The sequence below is a fragment of the Microplitis demolitor genome, chromosome 4, assembly GCF_026212275.2.
Source record: "Microplitis demolitor isolate Queensland-Clemson2020A chromosome 4, iyMicDemo2.1a, whole genome shotgun sequence".
Classification (NCBI taxonomy): domain Eukaryota; kingdom Metazoa; phylum Arthropoda; class Insecta; order Hymenoptera; family Braconidae; genus Microplitis; species Microplitis demolitor.
The window spans coordinates 21,497,321-21,519,352 of record NC_068548.1 but is presented as its reverse complement, the minus strand read 5'-3'; the positions used below and the strand labels follow the sequence as shown (position 1 = coordinate 21,519,352).

The 22,032-nt window shown below is 32.1% G+C and overlaps 2 protein-coding genes across 7 annotated transcripts in view; one reads left to right on the top strand and one right to left on the bottom strand.

Annotated features, from left to right (window-relative positions):
- The window catches only part of LOC103578181 (piezo-type mechanosensitive ion channel component), a 59,224-nt gene extending 40,031 nt beyond the window's left edge, over nucleotides 1-19,193 (top strand). The window contains exons 4-16 of one of the 6 annotated variants that reach the window (XM_053738010.1): nucleotides 5,349-5,393; nucleotides 5,556-5,594; nucleotides 5,994-6,105; nucleotides 6,568-6,677; nucleotides 6,745-9,577; nucleotides 11,204-11,266; nucleotides 11,570-11,715; nucleotides 12,343-12,519; nucleotides 13,003-13,296; nucleotides 13,864-13,940; nucleotides 14,172-14,246; nucleotides 15,515-15,595; nucleotides 16,035-19,193. In XM_053738010.1, coding sequence (XP_053593985.1) covers nucleotides 5,349-5,393; nucleotides 5,556-5,594; nucleotides 5,994-6,105; nucleotides 6,568-6,677; nucleotides 6,745-9,577; nucleotides 11,204-11,266; nucleotides 11,570-11,715; nucleotides 12,343-12,519; nucleotides 13,003-13,296; nucleotides 13,864-13,940; nucleotides 14,172-14,246; nucleotides 15,515-15,595; nucleotides 16,035-18,759 — 6,777 coding nt within the window. In that variant the 3' untranslated portion in view covers nucleotides 18,760-19,193. The remainder of the gene's footprint in view (nucleotides 1-5,348; nucleotides 5,394-5,555; nucleotides 5,595-5,993; nucleotides 6,106-6,567; nucleotides 6,678-6,744; nucleotides 9,578-11,203; nucleotides 11,267-11,569; nucleotides 11,716-12,342; nucleotides 12,520-13,002; nucleotides 13,297-13,863; nucleotides 13,941-14,171; nucleotides 14,247-15,514; nucleotides 15,596-16,034) is intronic. The other 5 variants (XM_053738011.1, XM_053738015.1, XM_053738012.1 and 2 more) reach the window with 5 other exon arrangements.
- Nucleotides 19,194-19,820: 627 nt separating this feature from the next.
- Nucleotides 19,821-21,887, bottom strand: LOC103578106 (uncharacterized). Its single transcript, XM_008559059.3, has 2 exons — nucleotides 21,655-21,887; nucleotides 19,821-21,106 (listed from the first exon to the last, which is right to left on the bottom strand). Exon 2 carries the CDS (start codon nucleotides 21,097-21,099, stop codon nucleotides 20,095-20,097), a length of 1,005 nt encoding a protein of 334 aa, XP_008557281.1. The 5' UTR covers nucleotides 21,100-21,106; nucleotides 21,655-21,887; the 3' UTR covers nucleotides 19,821-20,094.
- Between the last annotated feature and the right edge of the window lie 145 nt (nucleotides 21,888-22,032).

Here is a 22,032-nt window from a genome sequence, read left to right as displayed (position 1 = left end):
AAATCCTAGAGAAAACTTAGAAAAATTCATTTCGCTAAGAATCCTAGACAAATCCTAGAGAAATCCTAGAGAAAACTTAGAAAAATTCATTTCGCTAAGAATCCTAGACAAATCCTAGAGAAATCCTAGAGAAAACTTAGAAAAATTCATTTCGCTAAGAATCCTAGACAAATCCTAGAGAAATCCTAGAGAAAACTTAGAAAAATTCATTTCGCTAAGAATCCTAGACAAATCCTAGAGAAATCCTAGAGAAAACTTAGAAAAATTCATTTCGCTAGGAATCCTAGAGAAAACTTAGAAAAATTCATTTCGCTAAGAATCCTAGACAAATCCTAGAGTACTCCTAGAGAAAACTTAGAAAAATTCATTTCGCTAAGAATCCTAGACAAATCCTAGAGAAATCCTAGAGAAAACTTAGAAAAATTCATTTCGCTAGGAATCCTAGAGAAAACTTAGAAAAATTCATTTCGCTAAGAATCCTAGACAAATCCTAGAGAAATCCTAGAGAAAACTTAGAAAAATTCATTTCGCTAGGAATCCTAGAGAAAACTTAGAAAAATTCATTTCGCTAAGAATCCTAGACAAATCCTAGAGAAATCCTAGAGAAAACTTAGAAAAATTCATTTCGCTAAGAATCCTAGACAAATCCTAGAGAAATCCTAGAGAAAACTTAGAAAAATTCATTTCGCTAGGAATCCTAGAGAAAACTTAGAAAAATTCATTTCGCTAAGAATCCTAGACAAATCCTAGAGAAATCCTAGAGAAAACTTAGAAAAATTCATTTCGCTAAGAATCCTAGACAAATCCTAGAGAAATCCTAGAGAAAACTTAGAAAAATTCATTTCGCTAAGAATCCTAGACAAATCCTAGAGAAATCCTAGAGAAAACTTAGAAAAATTCATTTCGCTAAGAATCCTAGACAAATCCTAGAGAAATCCTAGAGAAAACTTAGAAAAATTCATTTCGCTAAGAATCCTAGACAAATCCTAGAGAAATCCTAGAGAAAACTTAGAAAAATTCATTTCGCTAGGAATCCTAGAGAAAACTTAGAAAAATTCATTTCGCTAAGAATCCTAGACAAATCCTAGAGAAATCCTAGAGAAAACTTAGAAAAATTCATTTCGCTAAGAATCCTAGACAAATCCTAGAGAAATCCTAGAGAAAACTTAGAAAAATTCATTTCGCTAGGAATCCTAGAGAAAACTTAGAAAAATTCATTTCGCTAAGAATCCTAGACAAATCCTAGAGTAATCCTAGAGAAAACTTAGAAAAATTCATTTCGCTAGGAATCCTAGAGAAAACTTAGAAAAATTCATTTCGCTAAGAATCCTAGACAAATCCTAGAGAAATCCTAGAGAAAACTTAGAAAAATTCATTTCGCTAAGAATCCTAGACAAATCCTAGACAAATCCTAGAGAAATCCTAGAGAAAACTTAGAAAAATTCATTTCGCTAGGAATCCTAGAGAAAACTTAGAAAAATTCATTTCGCTAAGAATCCTAGACAAATCCTAGAGAAATCCTAGAGAAAACTTAGAAAAATTCATTTCGCTAGGAATCCTAGAGAAAACTTAGAAAAATTCATTTCGCTAAGAATCCTAGACAAATCCTAGAGAAATCCTAGAGAAAACTTAGAAAAATTCATTTCGCTAAGAATCCTAGACAAATCCTAGAGAAATCCTAGAGAAAACTTAGAAAAATTCATTTCGCTAGGAATCCTAGAGAAAACTTAGAAAAATTCATTTCGCTAGGAATCCTAGACAAATCCTAGAGAAATCCTAGAGAAAACTTAGAAAAATTCATTTCGCTAGGAATCCTAGAGAAAACTTAGAAAAATTCATTTCGCTAAGAATCCTAGACAAATCCTAGAGAAATCCTAGAGAAAACTTAGAAAAATTCATTTCGCTAAGAATCCTAGACAAATCCTAGAGAAATCCTAGAGAAAACTTAGAAAAATTCATTTCGCTAAGAATCCTAGACAAATCCTAGAGAAATCCTAGAGAAAACTTAGAAAAATTCATTTCGCTAAGAATCCTAGACAAATCCTAGAGAAATCCTAGAGAAAACTTAGAAAAATTCATTTCGCTAGGAATCCTAGAGAAAACTTAGAAAAATTCATTTCGCTAAGAATCCTAGACAAATCCTAGAGAAATCCTAGAGAAAACTTAGAAAAATTCATTTCGCTAAGAATCCTAGACAAATCCTAGAGAAATCCTAGAGAAAACTTAGAAAAATTCATTTCGCTAGGAATCCTAGAGAAAACTTAGAAAAATTCATTTCGCTAAGAATCCTAGACAAATCCTAGAGAAATCCTAGAGAAAACTTAGAAAAATTCATTTCGCTAGGAATCCTAGAGAAAACTTAGAAAAATTCATTTCGCTAAGAATCCTAGACAAATCCTAGAGAAATCCTAGAGAAAACTTAGAAAAATTCATTTCGCTAAGAATCCTAGACAAATCCTAGAGAAATCCTAGAGAAAACTTAGAAAAATTCATTTCGCTAAGAATCCTAGACAAATCCTAGAGAAATCCTAGAGAAAACTTAGAAAAATTCATTTCGCTAAGAATCCTAGACAAATCCTAGAGAAATCCTAGAGAAAACTTAGAAAAATTCATTTCGCTAAGAATCCTAGACAAATCCTAGAGAAATCCTAGAGAAAACTTAGAAAAATTCATTTCGCTAAGAATCCTAGACAAATCCTAGAGAAATCCTAGAGAAAACTTAGAAAAATTCATTTCGCTAGGAATCCTAGAGAAAACTTAGAAAAATTCATTTCGCTAAGAATCCTAGACAAATCCTAGAGTACTCCTAGAGAAAACTTAGAAAAATTCATTTCGCTAAGAATCCTAGACAAATCCTAGAGAAATCCTAGAGAAAACTTAGAAAAATTCATTTCGCTAGGAATCCTAGAGAAAACTTAGAAAAATTCATTTCGCTAAGAATCCTAGACAAATCCTAGAGAAATCCTAGAGAAAACTTAGAAAAATTCATTTCGCTAGGAATCCTAGAGAAAACTTAGAAAAATTCATTTCGCTAAGAATCCTAGACAAATCCTAGAGAAATCCTAGAGAAAACTTAGAAAAATTCATTTCGCTAAGACTCCTAGACAAATCCTAGAGAAATCCTAGAGAAAACTTAGAAAAATTCATTTCGCTAGGAATCCTAGAGAAAACTTAGAAAAATTCATTTCGCTAAGAATCCTAGACAAATCCTAGAGAAATCCTAGAGAAAACTTAGAAAAATTCATTTCGCTAAGAATCCTAGACAAATCCTAGAGAAATCCTAGAGAAAACTTAGAAAAATTCATTTCGCTAAGAATCCTAGACAAATCCTAGAGAAATCCTAGAGAAAACTTAGAAAAATTCATTTCGCTAAGAATCCTAGACAAATCCTAGAGAAATCCTAGAGAAAACTTAGAAAAATTCATTTCGCTAAGAATCCTAGACAAATCCTAGAGAAATCCTAGAGAAAACTTAGAAAAATTCATTTCGCTAGGAATCCTAGAGAAAACTTAGAAAAATTCATTTCGCTAAGAATCCTAGACAAATCCTAGAGAAATCCTAGAGAAAACTTAGAAAAATTCATTTCGCTAAGAATCCTAGACAAATCCTAGAGAAATCCTAGAGAAAACTTAGAAAAATTCATTTCGCTAGGAATCCTAGAGAAACATTAGAAAAATTCATTTCGCTAAGAATCCTAGACAAATCCTAGAGTAATCCTAGAGAAAACTTAGAAAAATTCATTTCGCTAAGAATCCTAGACAAATCCTAGAGAAATCCTAGAGAAAACTTAGAAAAATTCATTTCGCTAGGAATCCTAGAGAAAACTTAGAAAAATTCATTTCGCTAAGAATCCTAGACAAATCCTAGAGAAATCCTAGAGAAAACTTAGAAAAATTCATTTCGCTAAGAATCCTAGACAAATCCTAGAGAAATCCTAGAGAAAACTTAGAAAAATTCATTTCGCTAGGAATCCTAGAGAAAACTTAGAAAAATTCATTTCGCTAAGAATCCTAGACAAATCCTAGAGAAATCCTAGAGAAAACTTAGAAAAATTCATTTCGCTAAGAATCCTAGACAAATCCTAGAGAAATCCTAGAGAAAACTTAGAAAAATTCATTTCGCTAGGAATCCTAGAGAAAACTTAGAAAAATTCATTTCGCTAAGAATCCTAGACAAATCCTAGAGAAATCCTAGAGAAAACTTAGAAAAATTCATTTCGCTAGGAATCCTAGAGAAAACTTAGAAAAATTCATTTCGCTAAGAATCCTAGACAAATCCTAGAGAAATCCTAGAGAAAACTTAGAAAAATTCATTTCGCTAAGAATCCTAGACAAATCCTAGAGAAATCCTAGAGAAAACTTAGAAAAATTCATTTCGCTAGGAATCCTAGAGAAAACTTAGAAAAATTCATTTCGCTAAGAATCCTAGACAAATCCTAGAGAAATCCTAGAGAAAACTTAGAAAAATTCATTTCGCTAAGAATCCTAGACAAATCCTAGAGAAATCCTAGAGAAAACTTAGAAAAATTCATTTCGCTAAGAATCCTAGACAAATCCTAGAGAAATCCTAGAGAAAACTTAGAAAAATTCATTTCGCTAAGAATCCTAGACAAATCCTAGACAAATCTTAGAAAATCCTCTATTTATGGGAAAAATAATTAAAAATTTTTTTTTTTATCTAAAATTCAATTGCATATCTAATATATGCATAATATTTTTGTCTAGGTTACTCAAATAATATTTTTTCTGACCATTACTATCTGAAAATTGCACAGAATCACCTACTAAAAAATATTAAGTTCGACAATTTGCTAATTGGAACGTCGAAATATTTCACACCACACCGCGGACTCAAAATTTTTTTCAGTGTACTATTCTACTAATACGAATACTAATTAATACTAACTGTTAATAAAAAAAATATTTTATTTATCTTGTGACGCGGCTTACCTCAATGAATCAGAATTTGTCTGATGACAAACCAATAAGGCTAAGCCAGAAATTAAAAAGTCTGGACACTCAAATCACGCGTCATGTATCTATGAGACGTAAAACGCCTTCGCAACGATGGCAATCCGCACGTCGAAAGGCTTACGTGAGAATCACTATTACAAATTAATAATAATCATAATAATAATAAACAAACAATTCAATAACAATAATAAATATTTATCGATGAATGATTAATTATAATTTAAATGTTAAGCTTCGCTTCATCGTAACTTAACTGCTAATTTATACTTAAGTTTATAAATTAATTTCTTATGTGCTTTTTTTTTTAATTTCATATCTTTTTACTGCTCTTCGGGAATGTCTTCTATGGTTTTTTTTTGGTTTGCTGTGTTTTAGACATCTACTACAAATACTACAACTCAACCAGATGAAAGAACGCCCGTACGTATACAAGTAGCGATGCTTTATTTATTATTTTTTAAAATTTAAATAGTTGACTATAGTTTTTGTAGTATAGTTCATTTAAATAGTTTAATTATATAATTAATATACAATTATTTAATGTATTTATTTATTTATTTACGTATATGCATTCTGCTGCAGAATAATAATGCGCATAGTGCTACAAACATTACTGATACGGTGAGAGCTTTTGCTAAATACTATTGTACTAACACTTTTAAATCGCGATAAGCACCCGTATTATATTTAAATTGTAAATGCACTGATACTTTTAATTTTCATTAAATAGTAGACCCAGTACCCAATCACGGTCTAACTGAATTTAAATTTACTACGTAGTTAAAAAATTTTTTTACAGTAACTGATTAATTAGATATAATTATAATTGTAATTTATAAAAACTTATTTAATTAATGTAAAAAATTATCTTCAATACTTGGGGAAAATAACAGATTTTTATTTTTAAATTTCTATAAACTAATTTGTAGTATTGGGTTTTTTTTTATCTCAGTCACTTTTTATTTTGATGAATAATAAAGAGGTGAAAAATATAATAAGATTTTTCATTGATTTTAATAGTTGATGCGCTTTGGATCTGGGCGAGCTGGACTTTTACAAGATTCAACAGGAAGTGTAATAGTCCAAGATGGACATAATGATGATAATATACAAATGCAGTCTATTGTTGAAGGTAAATTTCCCATAAAAAAAAATCTGCAAACCACCTGACTCTGGTCAGCACCAAAACTTCTCTCTTGAACTTGAAAACTCAGAGCTCATTGGTGAGAAAAAATATTTTCCTTCACTTCTATGTGCTAGCGTTTTTCCAGAAGTCATCTCGGATACCCCTGAGACCTCCACACATCCAACAGTCGCTTTAACTTTGATCCGAGTCGTCGCCTAAGAAATTCTCTAGAAAATCGATTGAAAGTCTAGACTCAGGGCCCGGTTTTGAGCAAAAAAATTTTTTCCTGCACTTCTGTGTTCGCATTCTCCCAGAAGACTTGTCGGGAAGTTTTGAGGCTGGCCCGCAGAGTCAGGCGGTTTTCAAATTTTTTTTTAGTTTTTAAATAAAATAATTCAGTTTCATTCTGCACAAGTATATTAAACTCAAACTAGCAATTCAAACTTTAATTTATTTATTTTACAACAGACACACAGGAAGATCATCCCGGGCCAATCGAACAAATTATAATGGCCATTTATTCAATCCTACAATTGTTCGTCCACTCATCTTACTTAGCAACAAACATCTTAATGATGGTAAGTTACCAAAATTTACAAAACCTCATTCAATAACTAAAAACTCTTTTTTAAATTTACTTTAAAGACTTGGTCCATCATGTACCACAGCTGGACTACATTCGTCTTTCTCTTATGGGCTCTGATAATATGGATGGCGCCGAGCAAGCGCTCAGCAATGATGAAATGCTCGCCGTTTGTCGTCATGTACGGAACAATACTTCTCCTAGTTTGTTATGTTTACAGCATGAATTTAACGACCGATGAGTTACCGGGTACGATTGTTGGTGTTCCGATGTACGAAGTCGGTTTTCCGAACCCAACAGAATTAAAGAGCTGGCACTTGATGGTGAAATGTGGATTCATGGTAATGTTCTGGATAACAATGCGCCAATATATGTCCGAACGGCATCAAGCCCGACAGACATCAGCGCTCAGAGACATGATAGCTCCGCTTCGCGTTTCGTTATCAGCAGCCACCGCGATGCATCACCAGACACCTGAAATAAAAAGTAAATTTATGAAAGACGTCGGCACTGTTGTCAAAAAATTACTAACGAAATTCTGGATTGTCGTCGTCGCGATAATGCTTTTCACCAGCGGAATAACCGGGGAACGAATGACACTCTTTCGTATTATGTACATGTCACTATTTCTCTTCTTCGTAATATCGTTTCAAATTTCGTGGGTCGCGTGGAGAAAAATGATGTACGGATTCTGGATAACTGTCATCGCATACTCAGTTATCATGTTGATTCTCGTATACACATATCAATTTCGCGACTTCATTAAATACTGGGAACATCTGGGTATCAATGAACGGTTGCAAAATGACATTGGACTTGAAGTCTACAAAACAAAGGACTTATTTGTCCGTCTGCTGACACCGACGTTCTTTGTGATAATAACCGTAATCCAAATCCATTATTTTCATGAAAATTTTCTCGAAGCAACGGACATCGAAAAGGTCCAGGTGCTGCCAGAATCACAGCGCAACAATTCGGATGCTTCAACATTACCACCGACGTCAACTCTGGATGTTCTCTTGGGCCCGGATCAAGAATCATCAACAATATTCACACTCAGACAGTTAAAACACATGTCGAAGTTAGAAAGAGCTGCATTTTTACGTCGTACTATTAAGCAGCTCATTGATTTTTACAATTACATCTGGCTGATTCTGGAAATTCATATCCAAAAAATAATATTTACATCTTTGATAATACTCTGCATTAATGACGTGTGCGCAATTAATTTAATTTTCGTCACAGCGATTGTCATTATCATTAATTTCAAACGTCCAATTCAAATAATGGGCATCAATAGTATGTCTGTAGCAATTGCCTTGTTGATGGTAACAAAAATGCTCTACCAGATCCAGTATATCGACCCCACAAATTTCAACGTCAATTGCACCCGAGAAAATCCAGACGGTAACCAAACACTCAAGACTTATAATATCGCCGAGTGGATTGGATTGAAAAAAGCTTCTGCTGCATGGGATACTTCTGAGGTCAATGCAAACAAAGTACCAGTTAACGATAAACCTTCTGAGCAAGAAATGCTTGCGTATTTACTCAAAGGTTACATTGCTATCGTTCTTGTGACAACACTCCGAGCAATTATTACCGTGCGTCAAATTTTCTATCGCCATGGACGCGGAGAGTCACCAGAAACACCGGAAGTAATGTTTCCGAAAGTAAAAAGAGCTGACGCGGACAGAGGAATCGCAGAGTGTCTTAAATTTCTCCTGAACTACGGGTTCTATAAATTCGGAGTCGAATTTTGTTTGATCGGTCTCGTGATACTGATCGGCACACGTTTAGATTTTTACTCAGTCGTCTATGGGGTCTGGTTATTAATTTTATTCGCCCAATCGCGGCGCAGGACAGCCAGAATTTGGCCACTCTTCAGAATATTCGCAATCATTTTGCTGCCACTGCAGTATTTTTTCGTGGTAGCGCCGCCAACGTGGCTGTGCATCAACTACCCCTGGGTTAATATTTACCGAAGGCTTCAAGAGTGGATGTACCTTCCGGACCCGGACAACTCACCGAATCCCAGGAAACTGATATGCGATTTCTTCCTACTTTATATGATAATTCGACAGAGCTTGGTGTTCAACACCGAAGCTAATTGTGTTGCCAACAACATTGACCACCCAGCTGGACACAATTACTCAGTCTTCCGAGATATGGACAAGCCGAACTTTGTCAATCCAGTTAAAGATTACGTGTCGCACATCCACAGCTGGCTGGATGTCATAAAGAGAGGAGTGATGATGAGTTTCATGTGGATCACGCTGTCGATGATGTTCCTCGCTGGCACCAACAGAACAAATCTCTTCTCGCTTGGTTACTTAATAGGGGCATTTATTTTTCTATGGCAAGGAAGTGACTTTTATTTGCGACCACTGAGAGTAATTCTCAGGTGGTGGAATCTTTTGATTGGCTACAATGTTGTCGCTATTTTTTTGAAAGTCCTGTTCCAAGGGTTCGGCTGCATACTTATGACACAGTTCCAAGAATCCGCATGCTGGTTAGTTCAACTGCTGGGAATATCCTGCTATCAGTATAAAAATTCTCAGTATAAAATAGACACGACTGATGACTTGAAATGCCCGATGCCGAGAGATGACAGCGGTCTGATATGGGATGGATTCTGCTTCGCGTTTCTTATAATACAGAAACGTTTGTTTAAAAGTTATTACTTCTTCCATATCGTTGATGAAACCAAAGCGATGAGTATCCTCGCGTCCCGCGGAGCTGAGCTGCTTGAAAATCTTCATCGTAAACGTATCGAATTTCAAGAGAGTGTGGAAAATGCTATTCTGCAGAATATTAAATTGAAAATGGATAAAATAAAAGCTGACCAACAAAAAATCCGGGGTCCGAGTTACGAACCAGGGCATCATAAAGTTGGTAAGAAATTTAAAATTTGTTTAATTATTTTTATAGTTTTAATTTTTAATAAATCTACACATTGCAGTTGGATTTTTTATTATTTATATTCATTTATTTACAATAATCAATTCATTAATTTTCATATTACTTTGAAATGAAACTTTAATTTACACAATCAATGAATTAATGACTGTGCCAAAGGAATGGCACCACTGGCAAGAACTTGTAGCGCAAGTTCTTACGTTTCTTCAGGACGTACACCGCCTCAAGGTTATCAAACACCAATAGACGATGACGATGATAGTGACAACAGTAGTGAAGATCTTCAACATGACAAGCAGCAAGACGACCCACCGCCTTTGACACCACGTGCTTCGTCATTACTGCAAGCACCGTCACCGAACTCGGCTATTTTGACAGTGAGCCTTGAGGGTTATCTAGAACCCACTAGAATATCATTCGGTTCGCCGCCGAGTAGCGAATTAAATCCACGTGGTGTGTCACCTGACGAAACGTTTCCAGTATTTTCGCCGCCACCTTATGACCCACCGCCGAACAGTGATCGGTCTTGTCACTCTTTGCTAAGGAGCATACATCATCGACGTCAGTCAAGTTTTGCTGGCGTTAGTTGGAACCCAGAAAGACCAACAACTCCACGGCAATCTATACTATCTGTCACTTCACGGTCACAACGATCTCATCATACATGTAACCGATCATATCAAGAAACATCAAGCCTAGGTCATCGTATAATGTACATACGCTTACACGGCTGTGATTTAGAATGCGACTATAGCACATGCACTTTTCATTTTCTATCATATTATTTTTTTTACTGTTTCATTTTATAAATACAGTCAAATTTGATTATTTGACAACATCTATAATATTTATTTGAATGAATAATTTTTTCTCATTAAAATTATTGTTTATTAATAAGTTTTTTTTTATAATTAAGGGGGACTAGTGTGACCGCCTGAAAATAAGATTATTTTTCGGAATTTTTTTGAAGGAAAATATTGCGTGAAATTTTTTTATGTTTTAAGGATATTTTTTTGGATATATAATAAATATATGATAAAATTTTTGGATCAAAAAATTAAAAATTCACTGAATTAATCACAATCTCCCAAAGCTCCGAAAAAAGTCCCCCACTGCTGCGATAGCGACCTTCCGGTGAATGAAATAACAAAAACCAAAAAGTTTATCTAACTAGAAGGTATTGTCCGTACCATGACCTTCGATCGAAAAGAAAAATTTGAATTTAACAAAATGGCGGAGTTTTTAAAAAAAGTTTCAAATTTCGCGCGAAAATTTCATGATTTTTGGCTTGCTAAAATTACATTTTTTATTCAAACGGAAAACTGGAGGTTCGTGGTATGGAGAAACGTATAACAGAAGCTGCGATAAGAATCAAATCGATCGGATGAATTGTCTTCGAGATAACTGCAGCAAACTTTAAAATTGTAGTAGCAAAAAAAAATGAATTTTTTCAAAATTTCACACTAGTGGTCCCCCTTAATAACCGACGATTTTTTAATTTCAGAAATTCATTTATATTTATATATTTATATATACTTTAATTATTATTTATTTTTTTATTTTTATACTTTAAATATTATTTCTCTATGTGTTCTCTATTAGATTCGCTCTATCCGAGAGATCGGCCATTGTACAGACATCGTGCTCCAAAAACTAATCGAGAGGGTAATTGAGAAAATTATTTCTTCCTTACAGACACTAATTTTTATCCTGCAAATAATTATCCATCCAGCAGATTAATCCTTATCTACATTTTTTCAGACACTTGTAAATTTCCTTGTACAATAATTACCTGCATTATTTATTGTAAAAAATTTTCCTGCTCCTCTGTAAAATATCCTGTAAATAATTTTGTTTTGTTTTCAAGTAGACGTTTGTTTCTGTGCATGGGTGTCCTTGTGAATTGTCCAAACGATAATAAGCAAGGAAGTTATGTTTATAATTTTGTTTTTTTATTTTTTTAATTAGCTATGAGATCTGGAGATTACTACATGTTTGACGACGTGGATGATGAAGATGTTACTGAAGCTTTACCGGATTCAGAAATGGAAATAGATGAAGAAGAACAACGACAGCAACAGCGACATAAAGGTCGTAGAATGACCGTATCAGAGGTCAGTAATTTTTGTTTTATTATTTTTTAATATTCTTTATATTTTATTTTTTGTTGGTTAAATATTTTTATTTATAATTAAATCAAAAGTAGATTAATTATCAAATAGTCATCAGTAAATAATCTTTTGTATCCTTGTAACTGGGGTGACTTTACTTCGCGAAATAACTTTGTCTTGAAACTCATAAAAAAAAATAATAAATCCTTGTCCGAAAGTTACACATTAATTTTCGAAAATAATTCCAAGTCACCTCATTTTAAAATACTCAACTATTTTAATCTCCATAAGAACTTTATCAATCAATAACGTTAATCATTCATTTAAATATTTAGTTCACTCATTCTACTTTTAATTATAAATAATAATAATATTCTCTATTTTATTATTTTTATTTTTATTTTCAAGGATGGACCCAATAAACTAATACCGATTTTTTGTTCTGCACATTTTATTTTTTTACCACCGCACAAATTAACCTTCTTATCATTATAATTAATAACAATTCCCATGATTGTTGCATTTGAATATTTACTTATTTATTCATAAACTTTTTTTTTTAAATTGAAAATACATATATATATGTACAAACAAATCTATGGGTTTTGATTCGCTGAGTGATGGTTGCAGCTGATGTCGACGCTGTTTAAGACAGACATAGAGATCGCGACCCATGTTGCCATGTACGGAGGAACACCCAAGGATGCACTGAGATTGAGACGTCAAAGTATGCCGCTATCCCGCAAGAAATCATCCATGTCCTATCTAAGCGCACGTTCAGAAACAGAGACTGCCGCGACAACCGATGTGAGCCTTTCCCATGATCCTTAAAAACAAATCTAACAACTTAGCGTACTCTAACAACATAATTATTTATTTTATTTATTTATTAAACCTGTAAATTAAATTTAAATCCTTCTGCCTCGCTATCGTAGTCTCTTTATTTTTTTTTAAATTCATTAATTACAAAAATATAAACAAATATCTCGCTTGTACATTTTATTTTATATTTTGTGTCCAAGATAATACTCGTCATTAATTGTCATTACAAATTTTTGTTTTATACATAAATTTGTTATAATCATAAAGAATAACAAAACTCGAGCTTTCAATCATTTTCTTTTTTTTTTAATGTTCATAAAAGAAAAAAATTATTTAAATTTAAAAATTTGTTTTAGCTTGGACTACTGTAACATACAACTCTTCAGCTAAATTTGAACCGCATTATTTATTTGTTGCTTTAAATAACTTTAGATGATTATTTTATTTTATAAAATATTTGTTTATCAGGAAGTGGATCGTTCGAGTGATACATCAGCGAGACGACAAACACAAAAAAGTAAAAAAGATGATACACGTAAAAGTCCATCGGACTCGGAAGAAATTGTTGATGAAAAGGACAGCAGTGATGCTTCTCAAGAAGATGATCCTGCTAAGAAGAAAGTTTCTTTCTTCACTTACTTTAAATTTATGTTTGAACTTATCAATAGTTTTATAATATCCGCTACGAGATATTTGAATAGATTCTCAAGAGACTACCGATACATTCGTAAAGTTTTGAGTAAAGAAAAATTAATTTTAAAGGTCAGTTGAATATTTATTATTTATATTATTAAGAGAATAAGGAAAGTTTAGTTCCAGTCATATCTATATGATAAAATTAATTAATGTTATCAAGCTTTTGCCAGGTATCAAGATAAATAAATTTATCTATATCATTCAAAATAAATTTAAATTACGCGGGAAAAAAACGGTCATATTTATTATCTTTATATAAATTAATATTCTAATTATTCTGTCACTAATGCCACAATAATCAAATTTAATTTAGTATCAGTAGAAAAGTCTTTAATTAATAAATTTACCGCTAAAAGATGTTGGTATGATTTTATAAAATTACTGACATAAAAATTTTTAAATATTTTGAGATTAGATACTGAACTTTGGCAAATCCTTAAAGTGTAAAGTTTTTTGTATCTTTCATCGTAGTTAAGATAATCTACAATATTTTTTTTAATAAACTTTAATGACAATAAAAATAAATGAAATATCTGAGAAAAAATTTGTACGGTTTTAATAAATAAGTAGACTTGAGTCATATTTAATAAATATAATAAGAAATTTATTAACAGAAATTTTTTTTTGGTTTAGTCGAAACCTGATTTCCGAATGGGTATGAGATTGGGTATCAATCAAATATGGCAGCCAATACCTTTAATGAAAGAAAGGTAAATTAATAATAAATTACAATTAATGTATAATTAAACTACATAAGCTAGATATATATTTTAAATATTATTCAGTAGTTTTAGATTAGACTGTAGGCTTTATATAAAAATATTAATTTAAGATAACTCGTAATTATAAATAGCTTTTTAATTTGATTTTATAAATTATTTAACGGGTTGCTAAATGACAGTATTGCTAGAAAATTAGTATGTAAATTTGCTCGCCGACAGATCAGAGACGGAAGCGAGTTCACGAGAAACGATTGCTATTGAGGACCAGGATCAACTAGAAACAAAAAGCGAAAGGTAGGGCTCGTAAGATGAAATTCGTTTTTTTTTTATCAGTCATCTTGTATTTGTAATATTTTTGAAGTTTCATCAAAGGTTTTGCCGTATGATCCTGGTGTTGGTAGCTTTTTAACAAATTTTTCACATTACATTTAATTAGTTTAGTACTTTTGTTACACGTTTTTACTATTTAATCACAACAATATTCTATGGTATTAAAAAAAATTTAATCTTATTAATTATTAAATTAGAAAGTATATACTTATTATATTACTCGCACTATTTACTATTTATTTTTCGATCAGGGGTGTGCAAATAATTCGAATTATTTATAAATTTTCTCTTCAATGACTTAAAGGCATTCTCAGACAGTGCCGCCAGATTTTAAAAAATTCAATGACTTTCAATCTTAATGACCGTACTAAAATTTTATTAATTAAAAAAAAAAATTGAAACCTTAACTGAAAAAAGGACAATTTCGCCGAGATATAGAATTTAAAAAAAATTACTGACAGTTGTCATCAATTAGGAGTTAAACGAAATTTAGTAAATGAATTTTAGTCTGAAAAATTTGACATTACAAATTATAATATTGACATGAAGATTTTACTAATTTATTTTCCAATTTCGTTTAACTCCTAATTGATGTCAACTGTAAATAATTTTTTTAAAAATCTATGTTTCGGCGACAATTGTAACTGAGTATCCCTCTTTTCAATTAATGCTTTAACTTTTTGTTTTAATTAATTATCAAAATTTTAATGCGGTCATTACAATTGAAAGTCATCGAATATTTTTAAAAAGTAGGGGATACTGTCTGAGAATGAATCCGAAGGCTGATAAGAATTTTCTCGATTTAAATCGAGTAATTTCAAAAGTAAAAATAACTCAAAATCTTTCGGATGATTATGAAATTGACGAATAATTCGACTCGAAATTTGAATCGAATAGTTATATTTGATTCGATTCAATTCGCACAGCCCTACTGTTAATCCTCTATTAATCCATTCATAAATAAACGCATGATTAAATCCAATAATTTTTCAAACAAGGCATCAAATCCCTTCCTGGTTGCAAGAACGTCTGCAGCGCTCCTTCAAAATCCCAATGAAAATCCTCCAGTAAGTTTAAATCCATTGGCTTCAAGACTAAATTATCACAATATCAAAAAGTATTTATTATTAAAACTAAAAATTTATTTATTTTATTAGTTATCATCCCAAAAATAATTAATTGTAATTTAAATAAGTAATAGCTATTAGAGAAACGGTGGTTATTTTTAATAGGAAGGAGAGCTTGCTGACTGTGCCACACATCCGAATCCTGGCGCCGAGTTTGGAGCGAGGATTGGACGTGTCCTCCTCCAGGTATCGGTTTCATGACACAAAAAATTATATTTTATTATCTCACAAATTACATTTTTGCATGCTAATGCATCCTTTTATTATATTTAATCCTTTGCATGTTTATTAATTACTCAAATTTTAATTCAATCAATAAATATATTCATCATAATTAATTAATTAATAGAAAAAAGTTCTTGTCATAATTTTCATACCATAAATTTTTTTATAAAAAATAAAACTTGATAAAAAAAAATATCAATTATGTAAAGTTTTATTTAAAAAATTAATTAATTTATTATTAATTATTAAATTAAAATAATGAAAGAACTTATTTATTAATTAAATGAAATGCTTATTGTAAATAAAAAAAGGATGCTGGAATTTTAAATGCATCCTTGATATTTGTGGGTTTAAAGAAAAGTAATAAAAATATTTAAATTCATAATTTATTTATTGACAGTTCAATGCTGACGCGAACGCAGCCAATATCCCAAGCAGAAGACGACGAACCGGAACTGTCAGAAGTGGACCAACCAACAATCATTCAATTACTAGCTTCCATATGGTTTGGAATTCTCGCTCACTCAACATTCATGTGCTACTTCATAATATTTTTGCATCAAATAAAAAACGCATCAGTTCTGTCGACTCCTTTGCCGCTGATGGTCTTTTTCTGGGGCTCCCTGACGATTCCGCGTCCGTCTAAAACATTTTGGGTGACAGTAATCGCTTACACGGAAGCTATTGTCATCATAAAATGTATCTTCCAGTGGGACTTGATCATCTGGAACCAGGATGTGCCGTCGCGAAATCCCTTGGCAACAACAGCAATAATCGGAGTCGAACGCAAACCAAATTACGCGCTCTGGGATTTGCTGCTTCTCCTTATGGTATTTTTCCACCGGTTTATGTTGAAGTCTCTGGGCCAGTGGACAACTCCATACGCAACCAGAAAAATAATCCCTTCGAAATTAGTAATTGGACCAGAACGTTCGTCACCCGTTAGCGGTACCAGTCAATCTGGATCAGCTCGCCTTCAATGGCAAAATGAAGACCAGTCTCATTCGAACCAAGACTTGTCTGTATCAACATCAAAAGATCCACCAAAAGTTGCCGGTACCTCAGACGAGGCCTCGGACTATCACAATACAGACAGCGACGACGAGCGTTTGGTTGAAATGAGAAACGAAGAGACGAATGTATGCGACGCAAATCTTTCAACAGCAATCAGTATGACATTTAAAAAATATCTCGAGCCATCGAAAAATTTTTTCGCCAACATTTTGAATCCCGAGGGCAAAGAAAAATCAAACGTCTACGCCTACATGTTTCTATGCGACTTTTTCAACTTTCTATTAATAATATTTAGATTTTCTTCGTTCGGTACTCAGCAGGGTGACGGTGGTGTCACTGCTTACCTCCAAGAAAATCGCGTGCCAATGCCATTTCTCATAATGATGCTCATACAATTCGCTCTGATTGTCATCGACCGCGCGCTTTATCTGCGAAAATCAATCCTAGGAAAATTAATTTTCCAATACTGTCTAGTTGTCGGTATCCATATCTGGATGTTCTTCATTTTGCCCGGAATATCAGGCCGCGCATTCAATGATAATTTACCCCCACAAATTTGGTACATGATGAAATGTTTCTATTTATTACTCGCGGCCTATCAACTACGACTCGGGTATCCAACTCGCATACTCGGCAATTTCCTGTGCAAAAAATACAGCATAATAAATTACTGTCTATTCAAAGGGTTCATGTTCGTGCCATTTTTATTTGAATTGCGCGCCGTGATGGACTGGATCTGGACCGACACATCAATGACCGTGATGGACTGGTTCAAAATGGAAGACATATTCGCCAGTATATACCAGATAAAATGCATGCGCGGACTGGAAGCTGATTTTCCCCAAGCACGTGGTGAGAAGAAAAAACAACTGAGCAAATATTTAGTCGGCGGCGGATTACTTTTGCTGATTATCGGACTTATTTGGTTCCCATTGCTGCTGTTTGCTCTCAGCGGCACTGTCGGGATGTCAAATATACCATCAGAAGTATCTCTGAGAATTCAAATCGGTTCACACGAGCCGATTTACACAGCGGCAGCACAAGACGCATCGATATTTCCTTACACCGACGAAGAATTTAAATCTCTAAGAGGAATTTATACTTCCGACAGACCTGCGCTTACTTTCCTTTACAATTATGGGTCCAGTGACGTAGCGACTGTCAAATTAAGTAAATCAACTCAAAGAATATGGGGCATTACCCCACTGGAGAAGGAGCAATTGAAAAATGAATTGAAGTCAAATATAACAATGAGTATCCACGTCGAATGGACGGTATCGAGAAAGACAGACGTAAAAGATTTTTCCGGTGTTTCAACGACATCGAATGTTATTCCACTACCGGCATACGTCGACGGTGAATTTAATCAATTGAGAACAAATCTGTCGATATTACTATCGTCTGATAATGATAATCCTAATGTGACTTTATCAGTGCCGAGCGTATTTCCAAAATTTTTGAAAGTTACAAGCCGGAATACGAGCGTAGTTGAACAACTGCTGCACATTCCATCGCAAAATTATTTGCAAGATGATGAAGTTGAATATGGGGTCAATAATATGTACCGGAATGTCACATTGCAGTTAGTATCTGAGGTTGGCCAGCAATGGTGGATGGTCCAGGAACAGTGCAATGATGATTTGTACAATAAGATACTGAAAAATGTCCCGCTTAATGACTGCAGCAACAATATTGTCATGTTTTTGTTCAACGAAAAAGCATTTCCTGAAGGGTTGAGTTTCTTCAGCGGCATGGGCATTCTTGGTCTGTACACCACTGCTGTAATTGTCGTCAGCCAAATAATGAGACGAGTTGTCAGTGACATGGCACCAAAAATAATGTTCGACGACATGCCGTATGTTGACAGAATATTGAAGTTATGTTTGGACATTTATTTGGTACGCGAGAGCAAAGAGCTGAGTTTAGAGGAAGACTTGTTTGCTAAACTCATATTCTTGTATCGGTCGCCGGAGACACTGATCAGGTGGACGAGACCACCTGAGGATAATGGTGACGATGACGTCGACAATGGAAACGGGTTCAATGAACCGGATGATGATGATGATGTTAGAGTGAGGAGGAGAAATAATGAAGGACAGAGTGAGGCGTAGGTTAATTAACTTTTAATTTATTTAGAAGGCAGCGCGATATTTTTTTTTTTAAATATACTAAGTTCTTGAGAGTAAATAATTAAATAGAATAAGTTTTACGAATTTAATTAATAGGTCAGTTTGAGATTCTAAGACTCTGATGCATTTTTTTATACGTGGCCAAAGAAATATGAAATGACAATTGACTATTTTTTTTTTACGCTGATTCAATTTAATTAAGATTTTTTATTTCAATTAATAAATCAATAAATAATTTTTTTTTCAAAATATTTTATAATTAAAGCGTAATTTATATAAATACGTAGATTCCATGTAGAAAATATTCGTTGTAAAAAATTTCGATATGAGGAATTTCTTAATTTGAGACAGATGAGAACTTTTGTAATTTTGAAAGTAAAAAAAAAGTTTATTTAGAATTTTGTATGAGTGAATTTTGAGTGAAAAATATATTTTAAAAACGTTTTTTTTTTTTTTACTCAAAATTCGCTCATACAAAATTCTAAATAAACTTTTTTTTTACTTTCAAAATTATTAAAGTTTTCATCTGTCTCAGATTTAGAAGTTTAACTTATCGAACTTTTTTAGAATATTTTGGGAACAAATTTTTTTTTTACATGGGTAATTAATTTATAAAATGAATTATTATAAATTTATTGATTACTGTTATTTTAATTGTTAATTATTGATCAATATAAAGTGGTATTGCATACTAACTGCCAAAACAATTTCTTTTATAAAGTATATTTATATTTATTACCGTATGTGTGAACTTATTTTATTAATTATTGTCAATTATATATAAATAAACTCATCATATATCATTAGTAGTTTATATTTTTCAATATATATGTATCGTTATTTCATAACATAGATATGTATGTATGTATGTATGTATGTATGTACACATATTATATTATGAATGCCGGCGTTTTTACATTTGCTAACGTAAATAAATTAATTATATCAAGTGTTAAATAAATTAAAATTTTTAAATTTAATAACTTTTAAATTTATTTTTATTTTACCTATAAATTTTTATATAAAATAATACATTATTCTTAAAAAAGGTATCATATCACATTATTTTTTATAATTAATTATTTAATGAAAAAAAATTTATACATGCGAGTATTAAGAAATTTTAAATCCTTACAAAATAAATAAAAATAAATAATTATTTTTCACGTACCTGAAGATCAAAGTTTTTTCCGCAACGAAAAATTAAAAAATTTATGACCAGCATCAATATGTGAAAAATTTCATAAATTCATCTAGTAGAATTCTACTTTCCATTTTTTTTTCGTTGCGCAAAAAAAGTTTCAACTTTCTGGTACATTATTTTTCAAGCTCTTTTATTTTTAATTTAAGCGCTTTATTTTCTTTACGAATATCATCGAGAGTATCAGCTTTTTTTTTCAACTCATCCACGCGAGAATTCAAAACCTCGATGGTTTCAAGCAAACGGTTGTTCTCTTGAATTAAATAATGCAGCCGTGAATTGTCACTCACAGGCCTAGTGTCTTGTATCTCCTCGGAAAAAAGTATTAATTGTTTTATAAGAGTAGATTGGGAGTTGAGATAAAGATCTTGCATCATTTTCATAATCTTGAAACTTTCCACCTTCATTGCCGTCATAACTTTGGCACTTTCTATTTTCGTATATTGACTAACAATATCTTTGATAACTGGCAGCATAGCAAGGGCCTCATAATCATCAGAATGTTCCTTATTTTTTATTGAATCTGTTGTTATATGTCGCCACTCCTTTCCTCCATCATTACTCAGATCTTCAGACAAATCTGGCTTGCTATTTTCTTTGCAGGAACCATCAGATAGTCTGCTGTCCTTGGACCCAGTTGCTCTTGTACGACTTTTTGATATTGAATTGACCTTTAGAGTATCCATAGAACGCTCGATGTTTTCAACCGGCTTCAATTTATCATCTTTCGTTTTTTTATCAGTAGTTTTATTAATGTTCATAGGTGACGAATTTTTAAAATCTTTATCTTTAAGTTGTTTTTTTATACTCGGAGATATTTTGTCTCTCAAATCATCTTTACGTTTTGAATGTGAATCAGAAACAGGAAGGATTGGCGATAAGGTTTCGATAGATCTTCTACTTGATGCTTTCAAAGTCACTGTTGGAGTAACTGTTGACTGTCTTTGCTGTCGGAGAACAGCTTCAAGATCTTCTGTTTCTGAACAAACGTTATCAGACGGTGATTGTAAAATACGTACTGTTATATTGTTGTATTTCTCTTCATGATTAACCATAGCTCCGGATTTTCGTGCTGCTACGGGCACTAAATTCATTTCTTCTAAAAACGAATCGTCTTGCATTTTTACTCTGTAATTATTTTAAATATTATTACTTATTATTTAATTTACAATTTAAAAACTTATTTTTTTAAAACTTCATGTCCGCGGAGTTTAGTCTGACAGATTAAATTGATAAGTAAATAAATAAATGTGAATTCAATACTGATTATAATTATGACTGATTGTAATAAAAATAAATTATTTATTTATTTATTAACAATAAACAAGTGATTTATTTCATGATATTGAAATAAGCCGGCGTCTAATGATTTTTGGATTTATTTAAAAACAATAAATTTCAAAACATTGCACCTCCAGTTTTTTTAATTTTCTGCATGTGCATATTTTTATTTTGTTTAATTTTTTAAATTAAATTGTTGAAAAAAGAATCCAAAAATTGTGAATTGTCCGCCAACTTCAGAATCATTTACTTTTTGGTCTTTTCAATAAAAAAAATATAATGTCAATAAAATAAACAGAGTTACTTATTATTGAAATTAATTTTTTAATTTAAAATAAAAATATAATTTATGAATGATAATTTAATATATTTTAACGTTTGTTAAGAAAACTTACCGTTTATGTTGGTTATAAAAAAAAAGTAAAAAAATTAATTATTTTAATTTTTGATGTTGAGTTTTAATCATTGGTTTATTTATAATTAAAAATTATTGAGATTGATGAAGTTCGATTAGACAATATATGAAAACAATAAAGTGTATTAAAAATTATAAATAAAATTCCGGTCTATTTTTAACATATTCTAGATAGGGGAGATACAAATTAAGCAAATTTTGTATCATATCCAAGTCAAATAACATAATGCTGACATCTATCGTTTTTATGTACAATTCACTTCAAAGCAACAGTTTTTTTGAAACGAAATTACTCTCTACATGATTTTTGACTGTTATGCTTAATACACATTTCTGCCAACTTAACCATTTAATCGTT

Coding starts and splice junctions, on each gene's coding strand:
- LOC103578106 (XM_008559059.3), bottom strand. CDS start 21,099: ATGCAAGACGATTCGTTTTTAGAAGAAATGAATTTAGTGCCCGTAGCA.